The 22,081-nt window shown below is 41.8% G+C and overlaps 1 protein-coding gene across 1 annotated transcript; it reads right to left on the bottom strand.

Annotated features, from left to right (window-relative positions):
- Positions 1–4,196: 4,196 nt before the first annotated feature.
- Positions 4,197–15,305, bottom strand: NDUFB6 (NADH:ubiquinone oxidoreductase subunit B6). Its single transcript, XM_070742455.1, has 4 exons — positions 14,995–15,305; positions 11,052–11,144; positions 5,056–5,100; positions 4,197–4,345 (listed from the first exon to the last, which is right to left on the bottom strand). Exons 1-4 carry the CDS (start codon positions 15,223–15,225, stop codon positions 4,268–4,270), a joined length of 447 nt encoding a protein of 148 aa, XP_070598556.1. The 5' UTR covers positions 15,226–15,305; the 3' UTR covers positions 4,197–4,267.
- Between the last annotated feature and the right edge of the window lie 6,776 nt (positions 15,306–22,081).

Genomic DNA, 22,081 nt, shown 5'->3' with positions numbered 1-22,081 from the left:
TGTGCTTTAACACAGTTTCCCAACCTTGGCAACTTGAAGATATTTGGACTTCAACTCTCAGAATTCCCCAGCCAGCAAATGGGGAATTCTGGGAGTTGAAGTCTAGATATCTCCAAGTTGCCAAGGCTGGGAAACACTGCTTTAACATATTGTAAACTGCCTAAATTTGTTGGGAGTTGGATGGTATATACGTAAATTGAATGAGTGAATGAATGAATGAATGAATGAGGGAAAAGGGAAGAAGACAGCAGGAGTCTTTGGAGAGGGGCGGCATACAAATTTAATAAATAATAATAATAAATAATAACTTCTGCACTGAATTCGTTTTGATTTGAGTTTTTAATTCATGAATAAACACGTGTTAAGATTGTGCAGTTTAAGAGCCCTTCTTTCTCTTTTGATATCCATATTGACTGACAAATTGATTTGTATGGGTAAGAAAAGTTTGGGAACGTCACTTTTGTCCCTTTTGAGTGGGGAGAATGTGTACCTGCCAATTCACCCCCTGCACGCACGCACGCACGCACGCACACACACACACCATACACTTTACAGTAGCAATAAACTTTTGAACTACAATTCCCATTATGCTTTGGGGCCACCATCCTGAGCAAATGAAGTAAATGGAGATAGCGGCAATTCTTCGGACAACTGTGTTATTGTTGACTATGTCAAACCATTAACTTGGATAACTCCTGAGTTTGTTCAGCTGTCTTCAGACACTGATGTTTCAGCTAACAACTGAAAAAACGTACAGCTTTCTGACAGAAACCCACCACGACTTGAAAAGGAAACATCAGAGCAGAGGAAAATGAAAAAAGAAGAGGTGGCAATAGGCATAAACAAAAAAGGCCAGGTTACAGGTGCACTTTTCTGAATGAATAAATAAATAAATAACTTATATTCCTGAGCTGACGTGGAAAGTAGGCATTCCAATTAATTTAATAAGATTTTTATTTTTGATCTACAATTTAAATGTGTATATTTGCCCACTGGCATGTGACTCGCGGATGGTGATGTTTAGTTTAACAATTAGTTAACAATAAATAGTAAAAGAAGAATAGAAACTCTTTGGCTGGGGAAAGGAGAATCACAAGAAGGAGGATATTCAAACTGAACTTTGAGTTATCAACTAACTCATTGGTGCCAGACTAAAAACAAAGATTATCTGTCAGTTGGTAAATAGCTGTAGATCCCCCGCTCGTTGCGAGGGTTCCGTTCCAGGACCCCCCGCAACGAGCGGGTTTTCGCGAAGTAGCGCTGCGGAAGTAAAAACACCATCTGCGCATGTGCAGATGGTGTTTTTAACTTCCGCAGCGCTAGCGAGGAGCCGAAGATTGGGGGCGGCGCGGCTGTTTTAAAACGTCGCCGCCGGCATGGGGGGCTTCCTAGCAGCCCCCCAAACCCGGGTTGGGGGTCCGGGGGGTGCTGGCAAGCCCCCCATGCCGGCGGCGACGTTTTAAAACAGCCGCGCCGCCCCCAATCTTCGGCTCCTCGCTAGCGGGCTTTCGAGATGAGTCCTGAAGCGAATTCGCTTCAGGACTCAGCTCGAAAGCGGCGACAGCTAGCGCCCAGCCCCGTGACATTCGCTTTACTGCCGCCCGCAGCCGAGTGATCCTGGGCTCCTTCGCAACCTCGGAGAGCTTCCTGGGCATGAAAGCTCACGAAAACCAGGAAGCTCTCTGAGGTTGCGAAGGAGCCCACGATCACTCGGCTGCAGGCGGCAGGAAGGCGAATGCCACGGGGCTGGGCTCGGTTCCGTCCTCGGCTCCCCTCCTACCAGCCCCGCCGCGGAAGGCTCCATTCTGTTCCCTGCCGGCCCGATTGAGCGGCCGGCGGTCTCCATTCAGGGAACAGAATGGAGCCTTCCGCGGCGGGGCTGGTAGGAGGGGAGCCGAGGGGATAACCGAGCCCAGCCCCGTGGCATTCGCCTTCCTGCCGCCTGCAGCCGAGTGATCGTGGGCTCCTTCGCAACCTCGGAGAGCTTCCTGGGCATGAAAGCTCACGAAAACCAGGAAGCTCTCTGAGGTTGCGAAGGAGCCCACGATCACTCGGCTGCAGGCGGCAGGAAGGCGAATGCCACGGGGCTGGGCTCGGTTCCGTCCTCGGCTCCCCTCCTACCAGCCCCGCCGCGGAAGGCTCCATTCTGTTCCCTGCCGGCCCGATTGAGCGGCCGGCGGTCTCCATTCAGGGAACAGAATGGAGCCTTCCGCGGCGGGGCTGGTAGGAGGGGAGCCGAGGGGATAACCGAGCCCAGCCCCGTGGCATTCGCCTTCCTGCCGCCTGCAGCCGAGTGATCGTGGGCTCCTTCGCAACCTCGGAGAGCTTCCTGGGCATGAAAGTTCACGAAAACCAGGAAGCTCTCTGAGGTTGCGAAGGAGCCCACGATCACTCGGCTGCAGGCGGCAGGAAGGCGAATGCCACGGGGCTGGGCTCGGTTCCGTCCTCGGCTCCCCTCCTACCAGCTCCGCCGCGGAACGCTCCATTCTGTTCCCTGCCGGCCCGATTGAGTGGCCGGCGGTCTCCATTCAGGGAACAGAATGGAGCCTTCCGCGGCGGGGCTGGTAGGAGGGGAGCCGAGGGGATAACCGAGCCCAGCCCCGTGGCATTCGCCTTCCTGCCGCCTGCAGCCGAGTGATTGTGGGCTCCTTCGCAACCTCAGAGAGCTTCCTGGTTTACGTGAGCTTTCATGCCCAGGAAGCTCTCCGAGGTTGCGAAGGAGCCCAGGATCACTCGGCTGCGGGTGGCAGGAAAGCGAATGTCACGGGGCTGGGCTCGGCTCCCCCCCCCCCTTAGCAGCCCCGCTGCGGAACGCTCCATTCTGTTCCCTGAATCACTTTGAATCCAGCAGCTTCTGCTGGATACGGGCGGTGGGTGGGACGAGCGGTGAGGAAGCCAGGGGCTGTGGCAGCTCGCCCCCCCCCATCGCCCGTATCCAGCAGAAGCGGCGGGATTCAAAGGGATTCAAGGCTAACTTCTGCGCTTGGCTTGAGGACTCAGCTGGGAAGCGGCACGGGTGTTTTAAAAGGTCTCCGCCGGCATGGGGGGCTTCCTACCCCCCCCGAACTCCCAACCCGGGTTTGGGGGGGTGCTAAGAAGCCCCCCATGCCGGCGGAGACCTTTTAAAACACCCGTGCCGCTTCCCAACTGAGTCCCGAAGCCAAACGAACCCGGGTGGCCGGGCGAGCAGCGAGCAAATGGCGGGTGGCCGGGCGAAGGGCGGGCGAACAGAGGGCGAGCGGGTGCTGGGGGGGGCTTCTCGCCCTCCCGCCAGCAAGAGGGGAAAGACCCAGGGAAGCCGCCCAGCAGCTGATCTGCCCGGCGGGGAACACCATCTACGCATGTGTGGCCATAGGAAAAAAGGGCGCACATGCGCAGATGGTGTTTTTACTTCCGGGTTGAAAAATCGCGATGTAGCCCATTCGCAATGGTCGGGGACGCAATAACCGGGGGATCACTGTAGTGCCATTCTCTCCATCATTATTGCTGTCAATTGTAATTACAATAGAAGACAATGAGAGGAATTGGTAAGATTTTTATCCAACTTAATTTTTTTGGTCACATCTTGTTGTATCAGTGACTTTTCCTTCATAAATTATCTTAATGCATGATCTTCTTGACCATTTAAAAAAAAATCTGGTTGAATCTCAGCTTGAGTTTGCCTGTCTGAAAATGGCTTGGTGCTTTGGTAGATTTCTTTAGAGTTCTGACTTTCTCTTGTAAAAGAATTTTCCACTCTGGTATGATACCCAGACCTTAATTGCTTTTAATGCCAATCATTTTTAAGCCGATGGCACTCTTTAAATGTCAAATCTGCTTAACAGCCATCAAGAGTCAACAGGCCCTTACCAGACTTAATTTAAATAAAATTTTCTCCATGCTTAGTAAAGCAATAAGCACTAATCCTCCTGTTTGTTATGGATATATTTATGATGGCATCCTCACTGAAGCTTTAATGTGAATAGCTTCAGGGTTCAAAGTGGTTTATCTGAATAAAGAAAGTTTACATTCTTTGGCTGCTATTCACATCTTTTATTTCATTTTATTTATCTTTTAAACTTGTTTCTATGTTGTATGTTTTCTAAGGCCTGTTGGATGAGTGACTACCCTTAGAGATCATCCCAGCATAGCACTTGCCTCCCACATATAATGCACATTAGCCAAAATCATTGTTTCTTAATGATTTAAAATTCCAGTTTGAATTTTATATTCATTTATATAGGAAACAGTAAAGTAAATGTTTTAGTTTTAAAGGTCCTGGAGCCTTTCAGTCCTCACAATAAGGCAATTCTGCTGCAGGTCCATGTGCTGGTGGATGAATTCCTTTTTCCTCTTTCCTGTCTCCCTATAAATGGGGGGGGGGGGGAAATCAGAATATGAAAATATTTTAAAGAAAACATACACTAAGTACCTCTAGGTTTTTGTTTTCAAGAGGAAGATTTGGTACTATTTACACACAATTCATACAAGAGCTTTTTATTACTGGTAACTTAGAAATCCTCATTATATAACAAATTGGTGTAGGACAAACAGTGTTAACCAGCCACAATAATTTTGTATGGCCATAAAAATAAATCTTTTTACAGATCATTAAGAGTAAATGTCTATTTCAAACCTATTTGTAACTGGAATGTTCAGAATTAAAGAAATGGCTACTACAGAGAACATACCAAAGCCATCTTAGCAATGAAGCAACATATCCATTATTTTCAAAGAATATTTTTGTGTTCACTTTCTAATTTAGTAGATGTTCCTGACTGAGGAAGGAATTGAAGGTACTGAGCAAATTTTAGTCCTGCTTTAACACAAAGCAACTGGGTGACTTTGGCCTAGTACCTCAGAGAGAGACATTTAGGAAGCCTTAGAAAAGCAGGCCAAACTACTTCTGAACAGCCTTACCAAGAAAACTGCAGTCATCTTAATCAAAAATGATTTAAAGGCAAAAATGAAATGAAATACAATCAGCCCATATTTCCTTAATTTATAATATTAAATTGAATGTGGTTTTTTTTAACACAAATGGAAGTTACATAGAATATTAAGACAACAACTTACTGGATATATTGTAGGGTTTTTTTCAACAATACCAAGGGGAGTAACCTGCAAATGAAAGCAGCAGAATGATGATTATGAAGTACCATAATAATTTAGACATTCTTTGGAATTTATCAGATACTTTTCCAATCATGGTATCTTTCCAGCTCCTTATACTATGGAATCATTTGACTTCAATGTGTTCTCAGCAAAAGTCTATGCAGCCAATTAAAATAAGAATATACTATAGACACTTTCATGAATAGGAGGAACTCATTTTTTTATTAGGCTTATGGAAAATACCTGTATCAGTTTCTTATTTGTGGATATCAGCACGAGTGAATACTGATTCTTAACCATGAAAAAACAACACATTTCCCAAGTTACACAGGTGCTTACTAAATATATTACTGGTACAATATTAGAATGGGAAATAGTGGTTCTGGTCAAAAAGTTAACTGAAGTTCTTGCCTACAGGCAAACAGATGCTGCAAAGCTGAAGCTCATCACACTAAGATTCTATTTCTGTTTTCAAAGAAATGATGGTGGAATCATGTTTTTTGACCTGTGACCCAAATTGCTTGCGATTATTGTGTGAATAGATAATTTGCAACAGATATCAAGGCAGGATATATTAGCTAAAATAGCTACCACTTGGGAGGAGAAGATGGGGGAGAATTTAAGCTGGAACAGTGGGTGGAAACAAACGAAGAAATTTAATAGGGAACAATTTAAATACCACTAAGTGAAACAAAAAAAAAAACATACAGGATGAGGGAAATCTTGCTCAAGAGCAGCATATACAGTGGTACCTCTACCTAAGAACACCTCTACTTAAGAGCTTTTCTAGATAAGAACTGGGTGTTTAAGATTTTTTTGCCTCTACTTAAGAACCATTTTCTACTTAAGAACCCGAGCCCAGAATAATTTCCCAGTAAATTTGAGAGCGACATGAAGGACCGGCCAGTTTCCTGCCATTCCCCCTTTAATCCTGGCCATCTGGGCTGCCAGAGGAGCCTTTCGATAGCGCTTAAGGAGGCTTTGGCAGGCCAGAGCGAACAAAGCATTTTCCTTTCTCTGGGCGCTTGAACAGAGAGTAAACCTCTGCCAATGCCCAGAGAAAAGAAACACTCCCTTCGCTCTGGGTATCCGAGGAGTCACCACAGCAAAGGAAAGGTGCCGGCTACAAAGCGAATGAGTGACAGGAGAGGGGAGCCCTTCAGCATGGGAAGGAAGAGGCAGCAGGTAGCAGCAGTTAGTGTATGGAAGGCACCTCACGCCGGGTGTATTAGAGGTGCTTGCTTCTCCTCACAGCCTCAGAGTCCTTCTTTTTTTTTTAAGCCTTAAAGTTTTGGATGTTTTTGATTCCCCTCATCTTACCTTCTTCCTTCGGCAGCAACTGTCCTCCTCTCACTCCTCCTCCCACCCAAATTCTGAGCTTTTATTTCTTTCCTAATGGGTTTGCACGCGGTATTTGCTTTTACATTGGTTCCTATGGGAAAAATTGCTTCTACTTAAGAATATTTCTACTTAAGAATCTGGTCACAGAATGAATTAAGTTCCTAAGTAGAGGTACCACTGTATAAGGAGAACTTGACTGTTCTAGTGGAGTAGAAGTTCAACATGTCACAGCAGTATAATGCAGCTGCAAAAAAGGGGGGGGGGAAGCAATTGATATCTCAAGGAGCCTCAAGATAAACAGATATCAGATTACATGAAAGTAATTATCCCGTTGTATTCAGCCTTAGGCCTATCATGTTCAGTCCTCCACCACTCAGTTTAAAAGATATTTTTTAAACTGGAGCGAATCCAGAGAAGGGCTACCAACATGGTGAAGAGATTGGAATCTGGTGAAAGCATTGAAGTCCTACAAGCGAAGGCATGATTAAAAGATCTAGATAAGGTTAGCAGAAGAGTTTGAAAGGAGATGTGATAGCTAGCTGAAATATTTGAAGGGCTTCACACTGTAGAGCAGGGATCTCTAATCTTGGCAACTTTTAAGACTTGTAGACTTCAACTCCCAGAATTCCTCAGCCAGGAATTCTGGGAGTTGAAGTCCACAAGTTTAAAAGTTCCCAAGGCTGGATGGAAGACCCCTGCTGTAGAGGGTCCTGACTCATTCTCACTTGTTTCGAGTAAGACTAAAATTAATGGGATGAAACTTCAAAGATATAAAGAAAAACATATTGGCAGGAGGAACTCTCAATCTTCCCCTTCTCTGGAAGTTTTCAAAGAAAAGCTTGATAGTTCTATATCGGGATGAAGCAGTGAATGTTACAGAGCGCAGAGAATTCAATCTCTTAGGTCACTTTCAACGCCACAATTTAGGACTGTACTACCAAATGTTTATGGAGATTCTCAGTCATCCAGGTCATTGTTGTCCCAAAGGTGGTTCTTCAGGAGGCAACTGAACTTTCTTGTTTTTCTTCGAAGATGTTTCGCTTCTCACCCAAGAAGCTTCTTCAGCTATGACTGGATGGTGGAAAATGAAAGGGTTTATATTCCTCACAGAGCGGTCGTCAATCGTCAATCACATTCTTTTGGAGAGTCGCTGAGGTCACTTGGAGGTTTATCTGTGTCCTCAGGGTCGCCTGAGTAGTACAAACGTTGGGTGGAATCTTCTTGGCTGTATGAGATGTTTTCTGCCCTGCGTCCCTTCACTATTGAAGAGAGGCGCAGGCTGTTGGTGATGAGTCTATGTCATCTGCAACTCAAACTGAAGCGCAAATGGTTCCTGCAACCTGCAGGGTTTTTTCCTCCACATTCCTTCATACTCCTACATAATTTGAAGGGTGCTCATTCCAAAATGCATAGCTAAATGTCTATATCAGTGAACCTTTTTTTTTGCTCAAGAGAGGACGCGCATGTACAATAGCATGTGTCCACGCCCATATGCAACGCCCTCCATCAGCCCATACATGCACAACCCTCCTGTACTGCCTTCACTGGGAATGCACGCAGGCTTTACTAAAGCCTCTGGACTTCGGAAAGGCCTGTTGGGCTGTTTTTCACCCTCCCCAGGCTTCAGGAAAGTCTCCACAGCCTAGATGTTGTGGTTGGCTCGGGGCCAGCTCCTGCAACAGGGAATTTGGACGTTGGTTTAGGGGAATCCTCAGGGTCACAGAGACTTGTATTGTTGCCAGCAGCTTCTGATAGTGAGGATTCATTGCCAAGGTCAGATGGTGGGAAAGCAGAATCAGACGGAGAGATGGGTGCAGGCAGCCCATTAGTTAATGACCCCATTAGTGAGTCATCAGACTCAGAGGAGGATCGGTGGATAGATGCCCGAATATGCAGGCTCATGGTTAGAAGGGACCAACTGCACAGGTATCATCGGAGATAAGGGGGAACACCTGTTGCTGAAGCAATTAGGTTAATGGGGTTGATGATAAATTACGGGCATTGGGGAGTGCGCATGTGGGCGTTTATTTGTTTGGAGAGAGATCATTGCCAAGGATTGGACTATTCCAGGATTTCTGTTGACTCTTTGAACAATTCACAGTTAACTCTTGTGGACTCAAAGAAGGGGGAGTTGTGAGGAATCACAGCTGACTTCATTGTTCTCTTTTGTTCCTGCTTTTGACCGTATTCCATGACTGTTATCTGGGTGAGAGAAATTTGACTCTGCTTAAATGTGTGTGCTTTTAACATTGTTTCAGATAAACTACTTTTCTTTCTTCTGTGTATTTGACTTTGCATTCCTCTCTCACTGGGGGCTATTAACGAGAAGCCTGGCATAACACTAGGGAGAGCGAAAAATGGCCCAACTGGCCTACTGCAAGTTCGTTTGGTCCGTTGGGCCCATTTTTTGCCATCCAAAGGCTCTAGAGGTTTTCCTGAAGCGTAGGGAGGGTGAAAACCACCTTCCCCCCACCCTCTGGAAAGCTGAAAATAAACTGGCCAGCATGCATAGGGCAAAGCCTCATGTGCCTTCAGATATGGCTCCATGTGCCACCTGTGGCACACGTGCTATAGGTTCGCCATCGCGAGTCTATAGAGATTGTCAGTTACCCAGGTCATGGTTGTCCCAAAGATGCAAAAAACATCATGCAGCTGAAGAAGCTCCTTTGGATGAGAAGCGAAAAACTAGAAATTCCACTTGCCTCTTGAAAAAGCACCTTTGCGGTGACTGTACTACCAGGTTCTGGAGAAGAATATCATAGTAGTATTGCGTAAAAGCTGAAGCTTACACAAATGTGAGCCATGCAGCACAATGATCCTAAACGAGAGAATAACTATAGCAGAGGAACTTTCTCATTCCAAAATGGTCAAGTCAAACCCCAGACCTTACTCAATTAAATTGCTGTAAAGCAAGTTGTTCATGCAAGATTAGAAGTATTACTAAAAATACTTACAAGGCAATATGCTGAATAGCTATAGAAACATAGAAACATAGAAGACTGACGGCAGAAAAAGACCTCATGGTCCATCTAGTCTGCCCTTATACTATTTCCTGTGTTTTATCTTAAGATGGATATATGTTTATCCCAGGAAAAGAAAAATATTAAAAGCCATTGTACTTAAAAGAGTAGTTAACAGTTATCAAATCTAACTGTTCATGTACCATTTCCCACAAAAAAAAAAAATTAACTCAATGTTTTCAGGAAAGATATTGACACAACACACTGTTGTTTATATGCTTTAAAGCAGTGTTTCCCAACCTTGGCAACTTGAAGATATATGGACTTCAACTCCCAAAATTCCCCAACCAGAGGACGCTGGCTGGGGAATTCTGGGAGTTGAAGTCCAAATATCTTCAAGTTGCCAAGGTTGGGAAACACTGCTTTAAACAGAATCTCTCACCCCTTAAAAGGATTTAGACCAAATTCTGATCACACTCTAGGCATTCACAATTATTATTTTGCAATAGCATGGTATTAAAGATTTTTGCATGTTGCATTTTCTTGGTGGGGCCATATCAGATTAGAACGAAAAAGATCACCTTTAGTACCACCACTGGATCTCAGATTGACCGAATAGTAAAAAAAACAACCCCAAAACAACAAAACAAAACTCAAGAACAAACACACCCCAAAAAACTGTATTTTTCAGAGTGTAAGGTGTACCTTTTTCCTCCCTAAAAGTGGCTGAAAAGTTGGGTGTGTCTTATACTCTGAATGTAGTTTTTTTGAAGCCCTTTTTTCCAGCCCTAACGTGGCACTAATGATCTTCCTGACTTTACTGGCTTGCAGGCTTTTTTCATTGCTAATCGGTCAGAAGGTTTTTTTCCAGCCTTCAGTCTTTGCAAGCTTTTTTCCCATTACTACTAACTCCAAATAAGTTTTTTTCCAGCCCTAACAAAGTGCTAACGATTTTCCCAGATCTTACTGGCTTGCAGACTTTTTATTGTTGCTCTCTCTTAAGAAAGGTTTTTCCAGCACTAAGTCTTTGCAGGCTTTTTTCATTGCTATTTGCTCCGAATAAGTTTTTTTCCAGCCCTAACAAAGTGCTAACAATCTTCCCAGATCTTACTGGCTTGCAGGCTTTTTATTGTTACTTTCTCTTAAGAAAGGTTTTTCCAGCCCTAAATCTTTGCAGGCTTTTTTTCATTGCTATTTGCTCTGAATAAGGTTTTTTTTAAGTCCAAACCAGGGGATAAAATAATGTGCTGAAGCTGACCAGACTAAGGACACTAGCCAGATGAATATCTGGCAGGCAGGCTTTCCCTCCTATTTTCCTCCCCAAAAGCTAAGGTGCGTTTTATACTCCAAAAAATATGGTACACTTCTTTTCTCCTGTTCTACCATTCCACACCAAATCATGAGTGCATAGCACAGTAATACTTCTTAAAGGACAGGCACTATTCCAATCAGGAAACATCATTTCTGCTTCATCAGAAAAAAATCTGTTGTGTCTCAGAAGCTAAAATAGAAGGCACATTTCAGCACTGATTTCAGCACTCTGATGGTGGTGGTGGTGGGGCTTTAACATATCCTAAGCCTAGCTTTCAACTATCAGAAATAAAATATGTTATTGGAATTAATCAGCAAAAGGATACACTCCGCATACATACATACCTGGACATGATACTTGACAATATAATAGGAAATCCATAGAGGAATAATAATGTTAGTTATAGTAAGTTTTCCAGTATTGTACATCTTGAATACCTAAAAATAATTTTAAAAATTAGTTTTTTGCTGCTTGATTGCATCAATATGATTTCATTGGATTTGTTGAAATTCAAAAATGATGTTTTAATGTTATTTTTATGTAATAGCAAACTACAGTACAAGCCGGTAGGAACAAATCTCCTTTGCCTTCTGGAATAGCCATGGGGTAAGATAAATTTATCTGTACATACTTATCATGTTATCCCACACTAAACTATAATTTTTATGCATAGCTGAATTAGCCATAAAGCTAATTCATTCCAAATAAGTTTTCAAAAATCACTTTGTTGGGTACAGATAGGAACGTTCACACAAAATGAGACAAGATCTTCAGCTCTTCCCTCCATGCTGAAAGATAAAAGGTGCCTTGCAGCATGTAGTTATTTCAGAGACCTTCTACAAATTTTCTTTACCCCCCCCAAATTAAGAACTTTCACACATTGCCAAATTCCTTTAAGAAAACAGCCTGCTTTGTTATCCAAATATAGCAAATCCCAGATATATTACAGAAATACATCGCCCAGGCCTCACTTCCTTTGTAGAACCCTGCGTCTTTTAATTGCACCAGCTGTGATTTAGTTTTTCAGAGATTTTCAAAAACAGAAGGCTGAAAAACTGTTAGAAAATATTCCTGGGTTTCAATGGAGCTACTTCAAACATACGTATACAGTGTTCCCTCACTTTTTGCGGGGGATGTGTTCCGAGACCGCCCGCGAAAGTCGAATTTCCGCGAAGTAGAGATGCGGAAGTAAATACACTATTTTTGGCTATGAACAGTATCACAAGCCTTCCCTTAACACTTTAAACCCCTAAATTGCAATTTTCCATTCCTTTAGCAACCATTCAGATTATTACTCACCATGATTATTTATTAAAGTTTATTAAAAAAAAAAATTATTAAAGGCAGATGAAAGTTTGGCGATGACATATGATGTCATCGGGTGGGGAAAAACTGTGGTATAGGGAAAAAACCCGCAAAGTATTTTTTAATTAATATTTTTGAAAAACCGTGGTATAGACTTTCCGCAAAGTTCGAACCCGCGAAAATCGAGGGAACACTGTATATTAAAGATGTTTTGTTGTTATTTTGGCCATACTGGGGCCCTGATTAAGATTAATCACCTTTGTCCTTATATACAAGTAGTCTTCAACTTACAATACGTTCATTTAGTGATGGTTCAAAGTTGCAACAGTACTAGATAAAGTAACTTATGACCATTTTTCACAATTACATCCTTTGCAGCATCCTCACGATCAGGTGATCAAAATTTAGGTGCTTGGCAACCAGTTCATATTTATGACCATTGCTGCGTCCCAAAATCCTGTGATCACCTTTTACGACCTTCTGACAAGCAAAGTCAATGGGGTAGCCAGATTCACTAAACCAACTGTTATTAATTCATCATCTGCAGTGATTCACTTAACAGCTGTGGCAAGAAAAGTTTTAAAATGGGCCAAAGCTCACTAACAACTGTCTCACGTAACCACCAAAATTGTGGGCTCCATTGTGGTCATAAGTCAAAATTCGCTGCATGCAGCAAATGGCTGTGATTCTCCTTTATACAAACAATCTCTATTTCCCCCCCCTATTTTCTACTATGCTTTTACCTTTTTACATCATGACCCACTCAGATTCAATCTGAAATAGGGGTAGTATCTAAATCCAACCCAGTCAAGAAAGCTCAATAAACAAAACCCAGGAAGTTCTGATTTGCTAGGGATATTTACATATTTTATTATGTGGAGCATTACCATATTATATTTCAATGATGGCAAACATATGGCACGTGCACCATAGGTGGCACACGGAGCCATATCTGAGGGCATGCAAGGCATTGCCCTATGTAGCTCCAGCATACATGTGTGTGCTGGCCAGCTGATTATCGGCCTTCTTTTCAGCCATTTTTGCTCTTCCTTGGCTTTAGGAAAGCTTCCTTTTGCTGGGAAAATAGCCCAATGGACCAACCGGAAATTCGGAAACCAACTTCCGGTTGTCCCATTCGGCCATTTTTCGCCATCCCCAGGCTTCAGGAGGTTTTCCTGAAGCCTGAGGACGGCAAAAAAATCCCAGCCCAATGGGCCAAACAGAAGTCTGGAGGTTTAAGTGAGGCCTGTGGGCATGTGTGGGGGAGGCGGGTGTGTGTGTGCATGCTACTACTACTACTAATATTATTATTAATTGGCATACAAATCCAATTAATAATAAAATAATAATAATAAAATTTATAATAATAATAAAATTAATAAAATTATTAATAATAATAATAACAATAATAATGGGGTTGTGCACACATGTGGGGAGGAGTGCATTGCATTATGCACATGGGCATGCAGGGGCGCACTTTTTGGGGCATGCACGCCCTTTTGGCACCCGAGCCATGAAAGGTTTGCCATCACTGTTGTATATCATTATAGCCACAGTCGTGCAGTGGGTAGAGTGCAGTACTTCCACCTACTTCTGCTGATAGGGCTAACTGTTGTATTTGCCAAGAGTTTGAATTGTGAATTTACCAATTTTATTTATTTATTTATTGCTAGGAAGGTATTATGATGAGCCTTGGTGGTGCAGTAGTTGAGGTGCAGTATTGCAACCTACTTCTACTGATCCCCGGCTGCCAGCAGTTTGGCAGATCAAATCTCAGCCTTCCATCCTTCCAAGGTCGGTAAAATTGAGGACCCAGATTGTTGAGGGCAATAAGTTTACTCTCTGTATACCGATTAGAGAGGGCTGTAAAGCACTGTAAAGTGGTATATAAGTCTAAATGCTATGCTATGCTATCACTGTTATATATCATTATATTCACCTTAACACACTTTTTAACACCCTCCTTGCCTTCCGTAAGAGTCTCAAGACTCATTTATGTCACCAGGCTTGGGGCTATTAGACTTCTGCCCGCTGGCCAACGAAAGTTATGCGACTTAGTGGATTGAATGAGTATGAGTGTTATTATGGTCTTCGGGTTTTTAGATTATTAATTATATATTGTTATATATTGTTATTTTATATGTTGTAAACCGCCCTGAGTCCTCAGAGAGGGGTGGCATAAAAGTCCAATAAATATATATATAAATCAAAATCAAACATTTTAGCTTTCTTGAGACAATGACGTGACCCAATGACCTACCGATTCAATACCTCTACTTTAAAAAGACACCAGGTAAATACTAGAGAGGCATCTTTAAGCAAGAAAGTCAATTAGAGCAGTGTTTCCCAACCTTGGCAATTTGAAGATATTTGGACTTCAACTCCCAGAATTCCATTCGCTGGCTGGGGAATTCTGGGAGTTGAAGTCCAGATATCTTCAAGTTGCCAAGGTTGGGAAACACTGAATTAGAGGTATGTATGTGGGCATTAAACCACACAAATCATAACACACGTCTGCTAAGCGCTTGTCAGATCTCACATCCAGTGGACCAGGGAGTTTCTTTTTTCTTAAATGTTATTTGTTTTGAAATATTTTCTTTAAAATAACTATTGCAATAATTCGACATTGCGACCCTGAGTCCTCCGGGATTGGGCGGCATAGAAGTCAAATAAAATAAATAAATAAATTGTTACACATTTCCCTTTTTTTGTTTACGCATTACACTTGTTATCATCATTTCATTTGTCGTTATGGCAAAAGGGAATTTCTACCTTTAATCCCAATAAAATGTAGGGTTGCAATCTTAAATCGATCAAAAACCTTCCTTTGCTTTAGGTAGAGGCACCTTCACTGAAACTGGTGCCCGGGCCAAATGCTGTACTACAACCCCCATCGTCCTCAGCCGCCGTGGCCAGAAAGCATGGGAATCCGACGGGAATCCCCTATCCCCCCCCACCACCACCACTTGTGCTAGGCTTCACCTGTCTCTTCCAGAACTTCTCGGGCTGGAGGAAGCGCTGCCAGAAACCTTCCACCCAGCCGACCTTCCGCGGGGGAAGGACCGGTTCCCGGGGGCTCAGCTCCTGGTCTTTGAGCCAGCGGCGGCGCAGCTCTCGCAGCTGCTGCCGCCGGAGCTTCTCATCCGGGGTGTAGCCGATCACCTCCTCGGGGAGGTCTCTGGGTTGCATCCCCGAACCCGGACCCCGCGACATCTTCTTAGCCGAGCCTGATTTCAGACACTTGCTTCGGGCCCCGCGCCCCTCTGCGCCTGCGCGACCTTCCTGCGGCGAGAGGACAGTCTTGGGTGGGTGGAAAGGGGAACGTCACTTCCCGTGGTCGGCCATAGAGAGAGGAGTAAAGACAAGCTATATCAGGGGCTATACGGAGGGGCATCTGTTTCCGGTTATAATAAATCTATTGCCCATAGATTTTCCCTATTCATTATTTTTCTCATGATTATGGGGAATTAGGGCGATTCTACAAGCGTCTTGAAATATCTTCGTTTGGTATTTTAAAACGAACGAGAAAGGATTACCTTGAATGCCTTTTCTATATGCAAGAGTTATTAATTTATTTTTTATTTCATCAAGAATGCATTAGATCAGGGGTCTCTAACCTTCGTAACTTTAAGCCTGGGGGACTTCAACTCCTAGAATTCCCCAGCCCAGGTTCCTTTGCTGGCTGGGCAATTCTGGGAGTTGAAGTCTTCCAGGCTTAAAGTTGCCAAGGTTGGAGACCTCTGTATTAGATAACAGATATAAAAACATAATTATGAATACATGAAATGGATATGAATAAAAGGGACCATTAGGGACAGGGACGGTAGGCACACTGGTGCGCTTATGCATGCCCCTTAATGATTATTATTCCTAATCTTAATATTAGTGATTCCTAATAAAGTAATTGTATGTAATATAGGCACAAAACATATAAAAGTATGTGTTGCACTTATTGGGCTGTATTAATTATGATATCAGGATACCTGAGCTGTCCCCATCCGAAGCGTGAAGTCAGCTCTGAGGGGACCTTGGATTCTCTGAACTTTCTGCTTTTTTGCAGATGTTTCATTACCCTTTTCTTTGTACCAGTGAGAGTGTGAAAGATTCTTTTAAAGGGCTAAGTAAAGGAGGTTGAGCTAAAATGATTCTCTCAGGCAATTTAGCAGGCCAGAAGTGCAAGCCTGTCAAAATTGGAAACTTAAAATGAAAGGCCTAATGGATGTGGATGATGGGAGAGCTTCTAGCGCTGTAGAATAATTTTGTGGAAGACAGCAAGAAGACAAGAAAAGCACCTGGGAAGATGAGTTAATTCTGGAACTAATCCATTGTTAGAGTGTCTTCCCGTCTCTCTCCCCCCCCCCTTTTAATTTTTTTCACTTTGTTCCTTGGGAGCCAATGACAAATTTTGGGTTGATTTCCAGAGAGTGGGAGAAAATGCAAAGAGCCAATGATAATCAGCATGCGATTGGGGGCGTCCCATCATCTGCCAACATATTCTCCATTGTCTTGAGCCCAAATTGAGGAGCCCATATAATTCATTTGCTGATAATTTGCTCATCTTCCCAGGCGCTTTTCATGTCTTCTTGCTGTCTTCACTAATCCATTCACACAAGAAATATGTATGTATCTATGACTTTTGAAAGATCTCATTTTATCTAGGGAGTTATGCACGGGAAGGTATTATAATACATGTGCAGCGTGGAATAAATAGGAATGAACTGGACAGTTTTAAGTCTTGGACTATTGGCTTCACCTTTATCCTATCACATTATGGAACCCAGCCATCTGGTTGGGCAATGCCCACCACATGAGTATGACACATATAGCCACAATGCTAACCTTTTCTGATTTATTTTCCCTAAAGGAAAAAGATATGTGGAATTAAGGTGAAAGCAGACAAATTCTTCTGGTTCTGGTAAGCTAACTTTCTTTAACAACTAATTTGCCTGTTGGAATCATTGGCCTTATATTTATCTTTTCAAACAATTTTCTTCCTAAAAAGGATTTATTGACCCATAGAAGCATTGCATGGCTTGGAACATGTTAAACAAGATAGCCAACACTACACCAGGCTCATCAACTGAGTGGAAAGTATATTTTTGTTATTGAAATGTTTTTTGACTTACCTGTAAATTTAAAGCTGAAAGGTTTTTCAGTGTGTACAAATCTATGGAGGGTGAGCCTTTAGTTGAAAGCTCCTTAACATTTCATGACACTGCTTTTCTTGATACATATTATTTTTCAGTCAACAGAGTGATTCATTAAGACATAATTTTATAACTACATGGATATTTACCCCATTTCTTGATACAGTGATACTTATTGTGTGTATTATTAGTCTTCCAAATTAAGGTAATTTTTGTTGGAAATATGAAGGATTTATTTGAACTTTTAATATCTCTGTACATTTGCCTCTATGCTATAATCTGAACTGAAATATTTTATTGGGAGATCGCCTCCAGTCACCTCATCTTTTTGAGAGATTGGACAGAATCTACTCATGCTACTCACATTAGTTTAACTACTATACATTAGTTTAACAACTACATTAGTTTAACAACTACAGTCATACCTCGTCTTACGAACCTAATTGGTTCCAGGGGGAGGTTCGTAAGACGAAAGGTTCGTAAGACGAAACATTGTTTCCCATAGGAAACAATGTAAAGTCAATTAATCCGTGCAACCCAAAAAAAAATCCGCAAAAAAAATGCTGCCGCCCGGCTGTCACCTTTTAAAACAGCCTGGGGGCTTCTCAGCGACCTCCCAAACGCCGAAGCCAAAGCCGAACTTCCGGGTTCGGCGTTCGGGAGGCCGCCGAGAAGCCCCCAGGCTGTTTTAAATGGTGACAGCCGGGCGGCGGGGCTTCTTAGCAGTCTCCGAACGCCAAACGCGGAAGTTCGGATTTGGCGTTCGGCTTCGGGAAGCTGCTGGGAAGCCGCGCGGCTGTTTTAAAAGGTGACAGCCGGGCTGGGGGGCTTCCCAGCAGCCTCCTGAACCGAACACGGCTCCGCAGTCTTCCTTTCCACCCTGCAGGACGCCGTTTCGCGTTGTGCTGACTCCGGAGGGGGTCAGCCCAGAACAGGGGGCCTCCTGGATCCCCCGGGAGGGATCGCCGCGGCCCCGGGGATTAGGGATAGCCCTGCAGCTGCCGGAATGGAGAGCTGTGCCCAGGCGGCTGCCTGGACACAGCCATAGCGGTCGCCGATAGTGGAAGTTAAAAATAGAACAGAAGTCTACGAGGAACAGATCGGCAGATAAAGGAGATTAACAGCACCACAGGGAACTCTTTTGGTATTCCTACAAGTTTGTTAAAGAAGATTTTAGCCTGAAGGCGAACACAAACAAAAGAAAAAAAACTGTAAGTGATATCCATACGCGGAAAAGAAGATTAGGCTGTAAAAAAATGAAATACCTAGGAATTTGGTTGTTTAAGAATCCAATAAAAATAGTGACGGCCAACTATAATTTAATATGGAAAAAAATTCAGAAGCAGATAAAAAATTGGAAGGGGAAAAAGTTGGGAAGAATGGCTAAGATTAGGGCCCTTAAAATGATGATAATACCAAAAATGATGTATTTATTTCAGGTTCTACCGGGTACCTTCCCTGGGGCAAAACTAAGAGAATGGGATAGTAAATGAAATTTTTGGATTGAAGGAAACAAAAAGCCTAGAATAGGAAAACATTGGCAGTTTGCACAAGAGAAAGAGGGGGGGGGGGGGGAATCCCGTGCTTAGTACTATATAGAGAAGCATTTCAAATAGAAAGATTAATGGAATTACAGGTATGGGGGAAAAGAAATGGGTAAATTTAGAAAAGGAAATTAATAATATAAATAATAAAGAGTTATTATTTAAAAATTGGAGTAGAACAGAAATCAGTAATTTAATTGACCCTCTCAAAGCATGTTTAGAAATATGGTCTAAATGGCAGAGGAAATGTGGAACTAGGAATTCCAAGCTATCAACATTACACGTATTGAATACAGGTGATGATGTTAACTTAAGCAGAATTATTAAAGTATTAAATAGCAAAGGGATAACGAGAATTGAACAATTATATGAGAAAGATGGAAGAGTTAGCAGAACTCGATTGGAATGGTGGATTGGTCAACAGAAATGGCTGCAGATTAATGCAATAAGCATATATTTAAATAAAAGTGAGAATAAAGAAGCTCTCTTACGAGAAGAAAATTGTTTAGAAAAAATAATAAGAGAAAAGATTAATGAGAGTAAAGCACAAGCCGGTAATATATATAGTATGCTTCTGCAGGTGGAAGAGGAAGTAACAAAAAGTTTGACAAGATGCTGGCAAAATGATTTACAAATAGATGAAAGTGAAATGAAAGAAATAGTAGAATATATATATAAGATTAAAAATACGAGAGTTAAAGAGATGAGAAGGAAAATTTTACATAAATGGTACTATACACCAGTACAACTTGCTCACTTCCAGGGGAAAGAGAAGGGCAATTGTTGGCATGGGTGCCAAGAAAAGGGAATTTTTATGCATATGTTCTGGGAGTGTGCAGAAATTCAGAAATTCTGGAATGAAGTACAGAATGAAATTAACAAAATGTTAAAAATCAACTGGACAATTACAAAAGAAATAGCAACTTTAATTAAACAAAGGAAACTAGGAGAATTCAAGGAAATTAAATCTGCAGCATTGGAAAGCGCTCAAGCGGTGGTGGTATTGGGTTGGAAAGATTCCACAAAATGGACATTACAAAATTGGTACTGGTACATGGTGGACCAAATTATGGAAATAAGATTAAATAATTTTGACGAGAACAAATTGGAGAAGCTGATGGTACGATGGAATAAGGTGAAAGATTATATGTTGAGTAGAATCTGTGTTGTAAATGTGAAAAATAAACTGCAATCACTCTTTTAGTAATACTCAATGCAAGATAGAGCCAAGGAATTATAGATAAATCAATCAAAATCTTTGAATCCTCTTGTATGGGTGGTGGGGGTGATGGGGGGTGTCTAGTTGTTAGGTGATGGGCACATGCACTGTGCACTGTTATATGTTTGTTTTATGTAACTATCTTATAAAAATCAATAAAAATTTATTAAAAAGAAAAAAGAAAGAAAAAAAGAAAAGCCACCTATGGACTCTAATTTCCAGACTATTCAAGAAGCACTAGCAGGCATTCAAGAGGTCGTACAAACGACACAAACTCAGACAAAATACGAATAAAGAAGAAATGAAAATGTATCTACAAGAAAAGAAGCAAGAAATGAGACAAGAAATGAAGGAGATGAAAGATGAGATTAAAAAAGAAATTGCTGAACTTAAAACTGAACTAAATGTAGTCAAAGGAAATGTTGCCGAAATGGATGGAAATATAAAAGTCATGCAACAAAACTTACAAGACAGCGAAAAAAGAATACAAATGACAGAGGGAAAAATTCAAGTCATGGGACAGAGAGTGGAAGAATAGGAAGATCGCAACTATGCAGCCCGCAGAGATTTTGATATAGCAATAACCAACCTAGAACTCCAATCCGCTTCACATGGTCTGAGGTTCCAAAATATTGATGAAGAAAGAGATTAAGATTTGTCCGCAAAAATGGCAGAAGTCATAGGAGGCATCATGCAGGCGGACCCAGCAGAATTGATAAGAGAAATCGATGAAGTTTACTGAGTCCAGACTGGCTATGCAAGACGCCATAACTTACCTAGAGAAGTTCATATTAAGTTTTCAAGAAGAATTATCAAAGACGAGATACTGAGACTGACAAAAAATGAGACCACTCAACGTAATGGGAAAGAAATCATGATCCTCAAACAAGTCCCGAAGAGAGTTCGAGAGAATAGAAGAGAATACTACTTTCTTACAAGCATCTTGATCAGAAAGAACATTGTTTTCAGATGGCTGGTACCAGAGGGTTTGACTTGGCAATCAACGAGAGTGAAAATAGAAAATGTGGAATAAGCAAGATCTTTCCTAGCACGCAGCGGATTGGATAGAATTGAACAAATTCGGATAGAACCAAAGAGTAGTGATGTTACGATGGGGGCTACATGTGGTGGAGGGGAGGAACCACTGGCAGTGGAGCAAAAACAAACACAGGCTTCACAGAAGCTAATTTTGGAAACCCGACTTCGAGAACCAAAAGAAGTTAAAAGGTACTAAAAATAAAGATGATACAAGATCTGAAAATATTTTCAGTCAAGGTAAATGGATTGAACAACCCGAGGAAAAGAAATCAAGTGTTAACTAAACTTATGAAACAAAAAGCTCAGATAAATATTTTACAAGAAGTTCATATTAAAAAATCAAAATGAAGTCTCCTTAAAAACTCAAAATTGGGGAAATTATATACTAGCTTGGCAAATCAAAAGAAAAGAGGTGTAGCAATGTATGTTGATGAATTAATTGAATGCAAAGAAATATATAATGACAGTGATGGACGGATTTTAATAGTGCAATTAGATTTAGAAACAAAACCTCTTGTAATTGTCTCAATTTATGCACCAAATGATAATCAAAAACAATTCTATAAAGATCTGCACGAAAAAATTAATGAATTATCAATTGAAAATATGATAATAATAGGGGACTTCAATGCAATTGCAGATGACCAAATGGATTATACTGGGAAGAGAAAAGAAAAGAAAAAAAAGGTAATTTTACCTGGGACGTTCTGGAAAATGAGTACGGAACTATCATTAAAAATGTATGGCGAGAAGAATACCTAAAAGATAACCAATATACTTTTTACTCTAACCCACACAAGACTTAGTCTAGAATTGATATGGCCTGGGCCCCTGCCCATATAATGGAACAAATTAGTAAAATAGAAATAGAGACAAATAGTTGGGCAGATCACAACCCCTTATCCATATATTGGAAAGGTAAAAGGAAAATAAAAAAATGGACAATGAATAGAACTATAATAAAAGACCCAGAGTACAAAAAATGGATAAATTTTTTTATTAACAATTATACGAAAGAAGAAATAAGTGAGGATTTAATTTTCAAATATTTGGAAAAAATAGAGTTACCAGCATTAACTGAAATACAACAGCAAAGACTAAACAAACCTATTACAGACATA

The sequence above is a fragment of the Erythrolamprus reginae genome, chromosome 2 (assembly GCF_031021105.1).
Source record: "Erythrolamprus reginae isolate rEryReg1 chromosome 2, rEryReg1.hap1, whole genome shotgun sequence".
NCBI classification, from domain to species: Eukaryota; Metazoa; Chordata; class Lepidosauria; order Squamata; family Dipsadidae; genus Erythrolamprus; species Erythrolamprus reginae.
This window is presented reverse-complemented; position numbering and strand designations above follow the sequence as displayed.

Excerpts from the sequence above, each read along its gene's own strand:
- NDUFB6 (XM_070742455.1), bottom strand. The coding sequence starts at position 15,225 with ATGTCGCGGGGTCCGGGTTCGGGGATGCAACCCAGAGACCTCCCCGAG. Across the intron at positions 5,101-11,051 it reads TTGTCAAGTATCATGTCCAG|GTTACTCCCCTTGGTATTGT; the intron begins GTATGTATGTAT and ends TTTCATTTGCAG. Across the intron at positions 4,346-5,055 it reads AAAACCCTACAATATATCCA|GGAGACAGGAAAGAGGAAAA; the intron begins GTAAGTTGTTGT and ends CCCCATTTATAG.